We start from the raw sequence: 15,818 nt of genomic DNA, 5'->3' as shown, positions 1-15,818 counted from the left end.
GGGTAGCGACAGGAGTCTGTGAGGAACGACCAGAAATTTATTTCACTTTTCAACTTATTCTCCCTTTTAATTTTAACACTCACTCACTCAGTCACTGATGGTAGCCTGAAAGCCTGCAGCAAAACATTCTTGTGGCAGCTGTCACATCCAATACCCAAGTGCCTCATTTTCTTCAAAGTGCTGCCCACCTTGATACACTCCTGGAAATTGAAATAAGAACACCGTGAATTCATTGTCCCAGGAAGGGGAAACTTTATTGACACATTCCTGGGGTCAGATACATCACATGATCACACTGACAGAACCACAGGCACATAGACACAGGTAACAGAGCATGCACAATGTCGGCACTAGTACAGTGTATATCCACCTTTCGCAGCAATGCAGGCTGCTATTCTCCCATGGAGACGATCGTAGAGATGCTGGATGTAGTCCTGTGGAACGGCTTGCCATGCCATTTCCACCTGGCGCCTCAGTTGGACCAGCGTTCGTGCTGGACGTGCAGACCGCGTGAGACGACGCTTAATCCAGTCCCAAACATGCTCAGTGGGGGACAGATCCAGAGATCTTGCTGGCCAGGGTAGTTGACTTACACCTTCTAGAGCACGTTGGGTGGCACGGGATACATGCGGACGTGCATTGTCCTGTTGGAACAGCAAGTTCCCTTGCCGGTCTAGGAATGGTAGAACGATGGGTTCGATGACGGTTTGGATGTACCGTGCACTATTCAGTGTCCCCTCGACGATCACCAGTGGTATACTGCCAGTGTAGGAGATCGCTCCCCACACCATGATGCCGGGTGTTGGCGCTGTGTGCCTCGGTCGTATGCAGTCCTGATTGTGGCGCTCACCTGCACGGCGCCAAACACGCATACGACCATCATTGGCACCAAGGCAGAAGCGACTCTCATCGCTGAAGACGACACGTCTCCATTCGTCCCTCCATTCACGCCTGTCGCGACATCACTGGAGGCGGGCTGCACGATGTTGGGGCGTGAGCGGAAGACGGCCTAACGGTGTGCGGGACTGTAGCCCAGCTTGATGGAGACGGTTGCGAATGGTCCTCGCCGATACCCCAGGAGCAACAGTGTCCCTAATTTGCTGGGAAGTGGCGGTGCGGTCCCCTACGGCACTGCGTAGGATCCTACGGTCTTGGCGTGCATCCGTGCGTCGCTGCGGTCCGGTCCCAGGTCGACGGGCACGTGCACCTTCCGCCGACCACTGGCGACAACATCGATGTACTGTGGAGACCTCACGCCCCACGTGTTGAGCAATTCGGCGGTACGTCCACCCGGCCTCCCGCATGCCCACTATACGCCCTCGCTCAAAGTCCGGCAACTGCACATACGGTTCACGTCCACGCTGTCGCGGCATGCTACCAGTGTTAAAGACTGCGATGGAGCTCCGTATGGCACGGCAAACTGGCTGACACTGACGGCGGCGGTGCACAAATGCTGCGCAGCTAGCGCCATTCGACGGCCAACACCGCGGTTCCTGGTGTGTCCGCTGTGCCGTGCGTGTGATCATTGCTTGTACAGCCCTCTCGCAGTGTCCGGAGCAAGTATGGTGGGTCTGACACACCGGTGTCAATGTGTTCCTTTTTCCATTTCCAGGAGTGTAGTTTATAAGGGACCCAAAAGATGAAAATTACGGGGGGCTAAGTCGGAGATGTATGAGGGATGTTCTATGTGTTCCCAATGAAATATTTGCAATAGTTCCTGCACGTGTCATGCTGTGTTAGGGTGTAAATTGACATCTAGAGAAATAACGTAGGCTGTCAGGAGTCAGGTCATTTGCGGTGTAAGGCCTTACACAGTTCCAACAGAATGGTACAGTAGGATGCTGCATGAACAGTCTCACCATGAGGCTTCAATTCCGGCAGTATGACATCCACACATGACATTCTGAATAGATAAGGTATTCTGTTCCATTTGTGCTCTGCAGTAAACAGGTGGGGCACCCAACATGCGCAATTTTATGAAAATTCAACTGCTTATTAAGAAGGTTGTGTATAGTCTCATGACAACCAACGTAGGCATGTTCCATGTTGACAGGTGTACACAAGGATGTCCATGGATCATTTCCTCCACACACTGCACTGTGGCATCAGTGGAAAAACTCCACAGGGTGACCAGGGCGCATCTTGTTTGTGATTCATTCTCATCATTTGTTGAACTTCAGTATCTAGTTGAACACACCTTTCTATGAAATATAGTTCGCAGCTTATACAGCGCATATTTTGTGATGAATATCATCTTTGGACACATTCTTTATTCCCAAAAACCACAAAGCTGTGCACTTGTCTAGTTTGGCACTCTTTTTTAGCACACTTGCTGCCTTCCACTCACTATGTCCAGTAATCGTTGACGATGGGAATACTGGGTATCAGCTTTCTTCTGACCTCACATGTACTGCCACCATATACCAACACATGGGTGTGAAATTTATAGTGATATGCAGTTTTCTGGCATTTGCAAGTTCTTTTGTTGTCTCAAACTCCTGATCATCACCCACTTCCATAGATGAGTACTCATTGCATCTGACTGCCGTGCAGAGGACCTGTGTTCAGTTCCCAATAGTGCCAGGGGTTTTTTATCGGTAAGGGAACTGTAACAGGGTGCACTCAGCCTCTTGGTGCCAAATGAGGAGCTGCTTGACTGGGAAGTAGTGACTCCATGGTCTGGAAAGCAAAGTCTGGGTGAGGGGTGTGCTTGACCCCATGCTACACCATACAGCATCCAAATTACGCCATAAGGCAGAGGATGATACACCAACCATATTGTATGACACAGTTCTCCGGGCATGATTGTGGATTTTTTTTTTTTTTAGTTGTACTCATAATTACACTCTCTTTGAAAAGCAGAAATAAAAATAAAGCAAATGACACCCAAGTTGTTACCACAGTACAGCTGTAAAAAAAATACCATATGCAGACTACAGGTGATAGTTTTATTTCCGTCTTGTGGAGTTCATATACTCTCATCATTAACAGCAACATATACCCTGTAATCTATGTGATGCTGCTTGAGATAAACATACTTTCTGTTGTTGTTGTGGTCTCCAGTCCTGAGACTGGTTTGATGCAGCTCTCCATGCTACTCTATCCTGTGCAAGCTTCTTCATCTCCCAGTACCTACTGCAACCTACATCCTTCTGAATCTGCTTGGTGTATTCATCTCTTGGTCTCCCTCTACAATTTTTACCCTCCACACTGCCCTCCAATCCTAAATTGGTGATCCCTTTGTGCCTCAGAACATGTCCTACCAAACGATCCCTTCTTCTAGTCAAGTTGTGCCACAAACTTCTCCTCTCCCCAGTCCTATTCAATACCTCCTCATTAGTTACGTGATCTACCCATCTAATCTTCATCACTTTCTATTGGTATTAAATTTGATATACCAAACTGAAACGTCCATTTTAAGCTATTGGATTGCATTTGACACAGGAGCTCTTCAGAATTGTCATTTTTATTATTTGTCTTTGATTTACAGAAATAAGTGTACTTTTCCATTCACAAATGGTTCTTGCTGTTTAACAGATTGTATACTGTGATGAAGCTTCCTCTGTCAGACTGGTACTTTATCCAGAACCTTGCTGATATGATTCTCACAGAGTGACTTGGAAGTTTCAGGAGAGAGGTACTCACAGACTGAAACTGTAAGTTGAGGCATACATAAATAGCTCACTGCCATAGTGTTCTTGTGAGAGGTGTGGCTCCAAATTTGGGCCCCAGCTTAACATAAAAATTTGTGCAATTATTTCATGTTTTACATTTGACTGTGCAGCATAAGCAAATTGGTGTGACCCATAAGCTGGTTTTAGCCCACTGCCATAATTTTCATAAAATTCCAGCTCATGTTTTCAAGTCAATCCTTCGCAGTTTATTACATGAATTTAAGCTCTCTCCTCCTTAAGAAAGGAACCATCAATTCTGAAAGCTAGGACAGGTCATGTACCGGTACTTCCATATGTGTCGAGTGGCAGTAGTAAGTCCTTCTCCTCCTGAGGTAAAAAGGCAAACTGGCGCACATTAGATCACATTACATTATTATTGCAGCTGTGGTCCCCAGTTATTGCATATCATGTAAATAACATGAAAGTGTAGTCTACCATGAAATGAAAGCATCCCTCCCTATGCAGACACAAAAAAGGTTTTCTTTTAGAGGTATGAGTCACTAAAAACCAGTATTAGTAAATACTTAAACCATTTTATTTTGAGGCAGATGAAAAAATGAAATTTTAGTTTCTGTACAGGATGAAAATGTGTGGTGTTGCATATTGCTAATGATGACAATTCTGTACAGGACATGGAGCAGGATGGGTGAGCATCAGAATTAATGCAGGATAGTATATGTCTGTCTTAAAGAGTCTGCCAATTCAGTTTCTTCAGCATCTGTGTGAAGCTTCCCCATTGGTCAACAAATCTGTGAACATTTGTGCAGCCCTTCTCTGTGAATGTCCACATCCCTTGTTAGTCATATTTGACACGGAATCCAATCACTTGAGCAATAATATTCTTTGGATGGGTTACATGAATGTAAGTAATCCCCTTCTGATTGTATTTCCCTAATATTTTACCAATAAACTGAAGTCTACCACCTGCTTTACCTATGACTGAGCCTATGTAATCATTCCATTTTGTATACAGTATAACCTCTTAGAGCGAACTCGTATTCGATGAACTCGCGATTAATGCGAAAAAAATATTGGTCCCACCAGGAATACATTGGTTCTTATGGGATGTTTTATCAGTTAACACGAATTTCGGTTAAGGCGAATTACAAACTCTGTTTCAGTTCCTAGCGTAATTAAATTTCACTGTAACACAAACTTCCGACCTTAGAGTATTCTAAAGCGTAATTTTTTTTCCAAAATGAATGTAGAAAATGCAGCTACAAAGCTAATTATACTTATTGTTGGCCCGATTTTAATGTATTGTAGGTCGGTAGCCGCGATTATCACCTCAACAATCAGCGTATGCTGTACATTGTAAGACATTCAATAATGTGTGCAGCAGCATTTAGGAACGTACTCAGTGCCAGATTTGACAGGTGTTCTGTTAGTCATAGCCATATCGAGTTGGAATACTGAATAAAAACTACAGTTCCAACCGGTACCGTAGCACGCGAAAATGGCAAAGAGGAAACAAACAGCTCTAAATGTACAGTTAAAGCTTAAGATCTAGATGAAGTGGACCGCGGTACCAAGAAAACAGCAATTGCAGAGCAGTTTGGAATACCTAAATCTACTTTATCTACAATTATTAAGAATCAAGAAAAAATTATAAATGCTGAGGCATCAATTTCTGGAAACAAATCTAAATGACTTCATACTGCCAAGTATCAAGACATCGAGACGTTACTGCTAGAATGGTTCAATCATATGTGTGCATCTAACATACCTTTAACTGGCCCTGTTATTCAGTCAAAAGCAAATGATATTGCTAAAGATATGGGCATTGAAGACTTCTGTTGTTCTGCTGGTTTGTTGTATTGGTTCCAAAAGTGACATTCAGTTTCATCTGTACAAATTTGCGGTGAAGCAAATAAAGTAGATGAAGAAAGTGCGAACAACTGGTTGCATGAATTCAACCGAGTGAGGGAAAAGTATGCCTCATGTGATGTGTTTAACATGGATGAAACTGGATTTTTCTACAATCTTTTTCCAAATCACACCCTGGGGTAAAAGGTGATAAGTGTCATGGTGGAGCACGAAGCAAACAATGTGTGACTGTTGTACTGTGTTGTAATGCTGATGGCAGTGAGAAGTTTCATCCCTGGGTTATCGAATCCGAGAAACCACATTGTTTTAAAAACATAAATATGGACACTTTACCTTGCATCTACTCTCATAACAAGAAAGCTTGGATCGATGGCACATCATTTCGTAAGTGGCTTCTTCGTTTCAACAGTCAAATGGTTGCTCAAAATAGACATGTTCTTCTTACATTGGACAGATGTACTGCCCATAACGTTCATGATCTGAACCTATCCAACATAAAGGTTCAATTTTTTCCACCCAACGCCACAAGCCGCCTTCACCCTTTGGACCAAGGCATAATCTCTCTCATATAGAGAGCTTATCATAAGCAACTTGTAAGAGCTGCAATTCATGCTGCTGAAAACAACAGTGCAACCCCAAATTGGAATCTGCTTGACACAATAAAAGCCATCGCAGCAGCCTGGAACTCAGTATTGCCACATCATATAGGGAAGTGCTTTAACAGAGCTTGGAGACATAGCAACACTGAAGATGTCGACGAGTTAGAAGATGCCACTTCACCTGATGAATGGACAGTTCTGCAGGACGTTGCGAACCCCGGGATTAGTTTCGAAGAATTCATTAGTGTAGATGACGATGTTGCCATATGTGCTTCTGTGAATCGGAGATGCCAAAAGCTGTGAACGAGGTGCAAGAAGGGCCATCAGAAGAAAGTGAAGAGGAAGAGAATACGGATACCATTCCACCTACTCATCAGGAGATGTTTACAGCCTTGGACTGTTTAGAATGGTTCACTTCAACATCCAACGTCACTGCTGGGTTTATGGACGCTATCATTACAATTGGTTGTGAAATTACAAATTATTATCGTTCCCATGAACATCAGCGAACCATGATCGAATTTTTTCCAAGAAAGTAATGTACATAATTTGTGAGTACTTGTAATTTTACAATCACTTTATAGTGTTATAAATCTACAATAATGTGATTGATAGTGTAGTGTATTATACATTCCTGTAGTGCTGTACATGCATACTTATTAAAATCTGTGTTTTTCACTTTACACAAATTTTTTTAACACGAACTCCTGATTTTTCGGTCCCTTCAGATTCGTCTTATACCCTGGTATTTGTATGAGTTTATCAATTCCATGTGTGACTCATTGTTTTTGTAGTCACAGCATACTACCTCTTTTCATTTTGTGAAGTGCACAATTTTACATTTCTGAGCATTTAAAGCAAGTAGCCAATCTTTGCACCACTTTAAAATCTTATTAAGATCTGACTGAATATTTGTGCAACTTTTTTCAGACAGTACTTCATTATAGATAACTGTGTCATCTGTCAAAAGTTTGAGGTTACTATTAATATTCTCTTCAAGGTCATTAATATACAACATGAATAGCAAAGATCGCAACACACATCCCTGTGGCACATCTGAAGGCCATGTTCCCTTGTACCTCTCTCCAGTTGTTGATAGGCATCGGCCAGCACAGCAGTGTTTTGTGCAAGGAATGCCACATTGCCTGCCTAGGCTAAGCACTACAGTGAACAGTTAAAAATGGCTCCTCTTGTATTTAACTCTATCTAACTTATAACTGTCTCAGTCCTTCCTTCCCCTCCACTTCTCTGATGATTTTGCCCTGTATTTTTACTTTACGGTTGGTTTCACTTACATCACAGTAAGTTTAGTGAGCTTATAAGGTATTCCAGCCTCTTCCATTAGATTCTGCAGTGCCACTCTTGAGATGGTATCATAGGCTTGTTTAAAATCGATATAAAGGTGGTATTTATTTATTTGATGTTCATAACTTTTTTCAAGTTATGTTATGAACATGAAAAATAGAAGGTGTTTGCTAACAAAAGATACTTTATCTACCTGACTGCTGTGATCTGATGCTTTCACCATGTCATGTGTGAAAAGTGCAATTTGGGTTTCACGTGAGCGATGTTTTCAGAATCCATGTTGATTGGCGTGGAAGAGGCTATTCTGTTTGAGGTACCTCATTAAGCTTGAGCTCAGTATGTGTTCTAAGATTCTACAGCAAATCAATGGCAGGGATAATCAGCTACCCTACTTGTAGATGGATATGACTTAAGGCTTCTTCCAATGACTGGATTTTTTTTAAAACAGGGATTCCATTGGGCCGTGTAGTTTCCAATTGTTTCTCAATACCACTTACCTATTTCATTCATCTTTTCAGTGGTACAAGGATTAAATTGGACCATTTGTCCTGGGTTATCCTTTGTAAAGGAACAATGAACATTTGAAAATGGAGTTAAGCATTTCTCCTTTTGCTCTGCTAACCTCAATTTCAGTCCCTGTTTCATCCGTCTGTGAATGGACACTAACTTTGGTACCACTAACAGCCTTTACACTGACTAGAATTTTTTTAAGTTTGTGAAAAGATCATACAGTAATATTTGCTATGTAATCACTGAAGGCTTAATGCATTGCTCTCTTGACTGTCAAACACATTTTATTCGGCATTTCTCTGACTTTAACCGAATGGTTTTGTCTTACATCTGTTATGCAGTGATCTCTGTTTCCTTAGAAGTTTCTTTACAGTGAGCATATACCATGTAGAGTTCTTATTGTGTATTGTTCTACTGGTTGCATATGTATCCAGTGCATGGTCAACTGTTCTTTTAAACTTGCCTTGAAGTTCCTCTACAAGCTCCTATCCTGAGATAAAAGTTTCAGATTTCTCATTGAGATATGACACTATTGCATCTTTATGTAGTTTACTGACTATATAAATCATTCTATGTGTTTTGATTGCCCTTGGAAATTTTGTAATCATTGTTGCTACAAATGCCATACAACTGTTGATACCAATTTCAATGTGAACATCCTCTAAGAGGTCTTGTCTGTTAGTTGCAATTGGATCTAACATATTTATTGTCTGTTCTAGGTTGCGTTCAGAGAAGACATTTAGTAATATCTTGCCACATCCACCTCTAACAAACTGTTGCTATCCCTGTTGTTTGCCAGGTGATGGAAAAGTAAATTGAGCTTTTCTCTAAGGTTTCTGATTACATCATAAGCTGAGTCTGATGGTCAGGAGAAGGATTCAGTTACAGTTCTATGCCCACTCTGATACTGAGTCTTGCGTTTTGCATGCAGCTTCAGTTTCTGTCTGACTGGATCTGAGTTTTTGTCTGCCGCAGCAAATACGCCATGTCAATTTCCCATTCTCCTACTCTTTTAATATATGCTAAAGTTTTCCCCAACAATCTCATTGCTGTTAGCTTCACTGTTTTTAGGAATACTTTAAACTCTGATACTTTGTTGCAAATGCTTCAACAGTTAACCATCAGGATTTTAGCACTCACACCTGTGGGAGAGGGAGGGGGGTGGCATTTCTTTGGGTCTTATACTGATACTTCCAGGTCTCCTACTTCTATCATTATCTGGACTGGATGGAGACTTGACTAAGCTAGAAAATCCATGTGCGCACACCATACACAGTCAGCTACCTGGGTAGCCACCTCTGATGTGTAGTGCACACCTGACCCATTTAGAGGGACCTCCCAGTTCACAACTCTATGGCACAAGTCTAGGAAGCCACAGCCTAGTTTGTCACATACTCTTCACGTTCTCTGAATCGAGCCTTTCACTTGACTCTGAATGAGGGCCAACAATCTGTTCTTGGAGCAAAGCTACAGATTGTGAGCTTCATTAAAACTCCTTGAGGGACACCAGTATTATCCACGTTCTCTGACAGTCATTGGAGTGATCCAAATTGGAGCTCAGATAACATTGTTTGTCCTAATACACATCACATACTGCAATTGGTTACACCCTGTTCCCTTAATGGCTGCTGGAATTCCCTCTTCAACATGTTGAATGAGGCCCTCATAAGGCCACCATCTGTTTGAATTACTGATGATTATAAACCCCTGACACTTTTGCATTTTGCCTCCTCTTGACAAAGGACACAGCACATTTCAAAAAGGTGAAGTGAGGCTCACTGCTCAGTTTTGGTTTCATTGGAAGACAGCCCCTCATTCTTGCTGGTTAGGGGGATGGGTGGAACACCTTGAGTTTTCCGTCGTTCGTGTCTCTCATACACAGGGTGCATGGACCTGCCATTGACATGCCACACATAGTCAAATTAGCGAGTAGCGATAGATCCTGTATTTCCTGCAGGAGAGACAGTATCCACAGTAGAGGATAGCACTTGAGGTACCTTTGGTATCACTGGTACATGCCTCTTTGGCAGCCCTCCCAACATATTTCACAGACGCTTCCAATTGCTTGACTGTAGTCATGGCAATTTCCAGCTGCTTATGAATGTCAATTAACTCATTGCATGCCTAAGAAAGAATACACATTGGGGCTGGTGCAGTATCTTACAGAACAGTAAAAAGAGGATGTTAGACAAGTTTGCTGATTCTCTTTTAATTTATAGAACTGACGCTTTCTTTGGAAATGAAGCTGGTAGGAAAACAAGTAAGATGAATCAGCAGCTAATTTTTGTGAATAATACATTCTTTAAATATTACTGCCAGTGTAAAATTTACACAAAGAAATGTAACAATATTATGAGAAGGAAAGTTGCTACTGAGCATATAGCAGAGAAGCTGAGTCGCAGATAGGCACAACAAAAAGACAAAAAGACCCTCACAATTATAGCTTTCGGTAGTGTGGTTTCTCACACACACACACATATCCATCCACACATATACAGACGCCAAATGGCGTTTACAAATGTCTGCTTGTGACTGTGTATGTGCGGATGGATATGTGTGTATATACGAGTATATACCTGTCCTTTTTTCTCCCTAAGGTAAGTCTTTCCACTCCCAGGATTGGAATGACTCCTTACCCTCTCCCTTAAAACCTACATCCTTTCGTCTTTCCCTCTCCTTCCCTCTTTCCTGATGAAGCAACCGTTGGTTGCGAAAGCTTGAATTTTGTGTGTGTATATATATAAAATGTGTGTGTGTGTGTGTGTGTGTGTATTGAAGGAGGCCTTAATGGTCGAAAGCTATATTAGTGAGAGTCTTTTTTCGTGCCTATCTGTGACTCAGCATCTCCACTATATGTTGAGTAGCAACTTTCCTTCTCATAATATTGTTACATTCCATCCTGGATTTTCCATTGTTTGACACAAAGAAATATCTTTTATAACAACTGTTTTCTAGAAAAGCAGTTGTGTCTGTTGCTCTTCATGATATCCGTCGCTTTGTAGGTGCCTATTACATGCAAGCTGTTATAAATTAAGAAAAATGGAATTAGAGTGTACAGTACATGTTGATAGGCATTAAGCATATACAATCATTAAAAGAACAGAATCACATGTTTTTTAGAGGAAATAGTGTATAATGACCTCCTCTTCTCATGAAGTCCATTTGTTGTTGTTGTAGTTGTTTTTGTTGTCATCAGCTCCAAGACTGGTTTCATGCAAATCTCCATGGTGCTGTATCCTGTGCAAGCCTCTTCATCTTTAAATAGCTGCTGCATAATCCATTTAAGAAAAAAAAAGTTTTTAGGTTCCATAATTTTGAGATTTTAGAGTGATAGCACCACATCCCATTAGCAAATGAAATTTTTTAAGCTTGGAAGATTACATTATTTTTAGTAGTTTTAAAGGTGCTTTGACATTTTCCATTCTTAAATATTAAGCTGGCCGAGAGAGAGAGAGAGAGAGAGAGAGAGAGAGAGAGAGAGAGAGAGAGAGAGAGAATGTTTGTTAATGATTGCAAGCTTTATCAGTGATCGTTATTTTTTTTTTTTTTATTTACATGAAATCCTGCAGGTGCGTGAGATGGAACCCAAAGGATCACCTGAGCACAGGTGTTTATCATCCTCCCCAACAGCATGTACACCAAATAACCTGTCAGTTGTCCCACAAGATGATACCCCTGTCTGCAAGGTAGCTGAGCGTGTGGTTCTTCGCAAGATGGACCATCACATCACTGGTTCTCAGTTGGCTTCACTTGGGGTATGTTAATTTGTGACTACACATTTTATACTAACTTTAGCAGTGCTTTGTCATTTATGTTGCATAATGCTGTGTTAAATGTGTACTTTCACTGAAAACATAGTATTTATGCAGAAGAGTAGGGGCATTTTTAACCATTTGGTATAGAGTCCACTTTGTTTCTCTTTTGTTTCTTTTGGCTTACATTCATATCTAACTTCATCCATATGTATTGCTTTAGATTTATCATCTTAATCCAATAAGGATTTAAGTTGTGACAGACAAAACAATAGTTTGCTAGAAGATGATGAGTATGTCACTCGTTGAAACATTGCAGTTGTATAATACTGCCACCTGGCTGGAAACTTGAGAGCTTTTCATCAGCTGTGTACACCAGCAGTCACATACATGACAATAGTTCCTTATGTTGCAGAACTTGTCCTGACCAAGAGAAGAGCTGACCTTAAGGCCAAGATAAATGTCATCCAATAGTGCTTACCATCACTGACTCTTTGATAGCACCAATATTGGAAAGTTGGGAAACAACAAACACAGTGCAATTCATAACAAGACGTTTAAAATTCCTCTTTATAAAGGAGAAACATGTGAAAAGTGTTTTTATAATATGCAAAAGCACATTTGTACTACTTGATAGTTGCCGATAGTTGGCACATGGCCAAACTTAGAATAGTATGATTAAATAACTTTTACAGTTGAAGGTGACTGAGGTGCCATTTACAGAATTTTACATGACTATGAACCCCAACCCTGACAAGTTATTCAGTTACGATATAGATTTTCTGTTGCAAATAGTTACCTGTTTGTGATGCAGAAATCATTATTTATTTTCTGTGAAAATCTGAGTCCGTCTACTAAGTAATATCTGAAAATAATTTGAAGATGTGCATTACATTTGTGTAGTGATAATGCAGATAAAATATGATCAAACAGAATGAACATGTATAATCAGTCTCTGACTCTTCACAAATGGAATCCAGTAATGGTGCTACTGTAATGATTACTTTCTATGACACTCTTAACAGTGGTTTCAGAAGTAAAGATGTAAACGTTTTGGTATGATTTGTTTCATTTCTTTATAATTATAGGATGCTTTTCCCAGGGTATAACAAGTGCAATTGACAATATGGAAAATCAAAGATAATCAAGAATCTTTATTGGCCACTGATCGTACGAGATAAAGTAGGCTTGGGCTTTGTACTCATTACAGACGTATTGGTTTTTTTTTCTTTATTTCACTTATTTCCATTTCATAAGGCATCCCAGACAACTTGGCGCATTATCCATGTACTACCCTTTTTTTTTTTTAATTTTCTGCTAAACACCTCACAAGAAAAAAGAACCATGTTATTGTTTGGGACTGTGCCTGAGGATGAGAAGTTCACTAGTCAGAATTTTGTACTTTAGAAAAATACCACTCATTTTAATTATGACAGATGACAAACGATGCTGATAGTTTCTCCAAGTACATAACACTATCGCACAGTGATCCCATGAGGAGAGACTGACGCTGCAATCAGTATACTTTGATGAATGGCGTACAAGTTGTCTGCCAGGCAGAATCGAATTTTGTTAAAGGATTCAGATCACCGGACTTGTGTTTCCAAAAAGTTAATGTCGAAGCCATGACCCAGGATCAGTTTCAGACAAGGTGAAGTCGTTAGAACACTCAGAAATTAGTGAATTTTGTTGATATATTTTATATCCACAACCAAATGGTTTCTGAGAAATGAGAGATTTAGTGGTTTAGATCAGTTGGAGATATAGTTGAGGAGAAATACTCCTGGTAACAGAGGTAATAGACTAGTGGTATAAAGCCTATGTTCAGAACACAGTCAGTTTTCGTGAACATGATTTCTACTCACACTACTTGTTAAAACTGTTTCTGTTTGGAGAAAGAATGTGAAAGCAGTCACAAAATTTATATACTTGTATTCTTATTGGAAAGCAAATGATCATGGAATGCGCCTTAGAAGATTGACTGTAAATGATTGGTCTTTGATTCAGGTGGTATGTTTTTTTGTTTTTTTATGAATTTAAGTACTGTACGCTGTCAATGTTTTTACATGTAGATGCATATCATTTGCAACATCTGGTGGGAGCTGATGGCATTTTCATATGAGAATTTTTCTGTATGTACAAGCACACAAAACCCTAACTTTATTAAATTCGTTTTAATGGCTACAGTAACTTGATGGATCATTAATTGCTCTCCAATAAAGATTGCTTGTTGATTTGCTCTGTGCAATCACCTCTCGTGTGATTCACAAAATTATCCTTTAGTTAGAGGGAGAGATTGCATCTACAATTGTGTAATACTTTTGGTATCTTTTTCACCTCCATAGTCCTAAAAAAATGGGTAATATCTGACTTTTCCATTTCTCCACAAAAGCTCCAGAAAATTGCCAAGCACCTCTCTTTTTTGTCAATCCATGCTCCATTTCCAGAGTAATTATCTTTTACTACTGTGACAAACTATCCTGTTGGCACTGGACCCTCTTACACTAATTACACTTCTCCACTTCGTGCTATCACAGGCAGCATACCTCAGCACAAAATTATTGACACCATCAGTCTGTAGAAGAAATTTTTCTTAAGTTATCAGGAACCCTTTGATACTGTAGGCAAACAATAAACTTCTTTAAAAGCATTCGCTGTATACTGGAAACCTTTGATAATGCCATCTATATTTCAGCTTAGGAAATATGTACTCTGCTAAACATACAACAAAAGCCTGATGCTTTCTCCTGAAACAGCTCAAAGTTGCTCAAACAGAAATTTACTAATATGGAAGACATATTTGCTCAGGCCAGAAAACAATACGTCATCACAAATGTGCACAACTGCCGTAGTTAGTGAGAGAAAAAGGAGGTACGCTGTTCGGCTGGAACCACCTATGGAAATAAGAAAAAGCATTTCACATTTCATCTAACAAAGTTCATAATTAGTTCTTATGTTATGGCTTCATAATGGTCTTTTAGCATATTTAATTAATGTATATCTTATTCTCCTCAGAGAGCTTCAATATAGCAGAAAAGCTCTTCTATAAAAATTTGGCATGTATAGCTTTATCTTCTGTAAGCAGGTATGCAGCACCAAGGTGGCAGAAACATTAGTTAGTGAATTACAAGAGGCAGATCTGCAAGAATTGACCCATGGTGAAGCAGCTGTAAGGCGGCAATTTGAAGTGGAAACGGAGAGACTGAATAGTCGTGTAGAACATCTTAGAGCTCAAAATACTGTCCTAGCCCTCACCCTGGAAGACAGCAAGTCACAGTGTGACCGCCTTAGCTTGCTGCTTGGAAAATATGAGTCAAATGCCACAGCACTCAGGTTAGTATATTTATTTTGAAGTAGAAATGCTGCCTTATTATAGAGCTGAAATTGGTAACACATAAAAAATATTTTTCATTTTAAGATGAAAATAAATAGATGAATTGAATATTCTTTCATACTATTTTCATTTTCGCTGAGTCAACAGAGATAAGGATGAAAGGTAAATGAAACATTACAGTTTCTCAACAAATAATTCACCTGTTACTGTCATGTTCTCACTGATGGTGCAGTTCACATCAACTTGCAACTTCCCATATTCCAGAAAGTGATTATTAAAACTTTAATATTCTTTGAAAACAAACTTGCGAATCCCCAAAATAAAAGTTACTGGAGCAGTCTTGACAGACACGATACAAGCTCATTGGTTGAGTACACCCTCAGCAAAAGTAGCTTGCTTCAAACCTCTATTGCCCAAGTGCTGTAAGGATACATGTATATTATATGATATACAGTAAAATAGGCTAATGCCCTTGGACTGCCACCAGTAAAATTTTCTCCTTCACCCATGACTTCGAAATACATGAATGTGCAAAACTTGTATAGTAACCAGAATCAGACACAACTAGGAGACACTGGCTGACCAACTGAGGAAGTCGACAGTGAATCACTGAAAAACACACCAAAAAAAAACCAACAGTGATGGACAGAGAACAAAGACAACATGGCAGAGTTACAATCCAAGAACTTAGTCGCAGCAGTATGGGATACCAAACAACGATGAATACTACAAGCAATATGAGAGCACAGTCAGAAGATGATTGAGGACTGAGCACTGCACCACTAGCTGTATAGTGCAGCCATGGGTGTCGATAGCC

General features: G+C 40.2%; 1 protein-coding gene across 2 annotated transcripts in view; it reads left to right on the top strand.

Annotated features, from left to right (window-relative positions):
- The window catches only part of LOC126484010 (colorectal mutant cancer protein), a 605,708-nt gene that overhangs the window by 554,899 nt on the left and 34,991 nt on the right, over window positions 1-15,818 (top strand). For both annotated transcript variants that reach the window (XM_050107334.1, XM_050107342.1), the window contains exons 8-9: window positions 11,485-11,670; window positions 14,753-15,000. In XM_050107334.1, coding sequence (XP_049963291.1) covers window positions 11,485-11,670; window positions 14,753-15,000 — 434 coding nt within the window. The remainder of the gene's footprint in view (window positions 1-11,484; window positions 11,671-14,752; window positions 15,001-15,818) is intronic.

The sequence above is a fragment of the Schistocerca serialis genome, chromosome 1, assembly GCF_023864345.2.
Source record: "Schistocerca serialis cubense isolate TAMUIC-IGC-003099 chromosome 1, iqSchSeri2.2, whole genome shotgun sequence".
NCBI classification, from domain to species: Eukaryota; Metazoa; Arthropoda; class Insecta; order Orthoptera; family Acrididae; genus Schistocerca; species Schistocerca serialis.
This window is presented reverse-complemented; position numbering and strand designations above follow the sequence as displayed.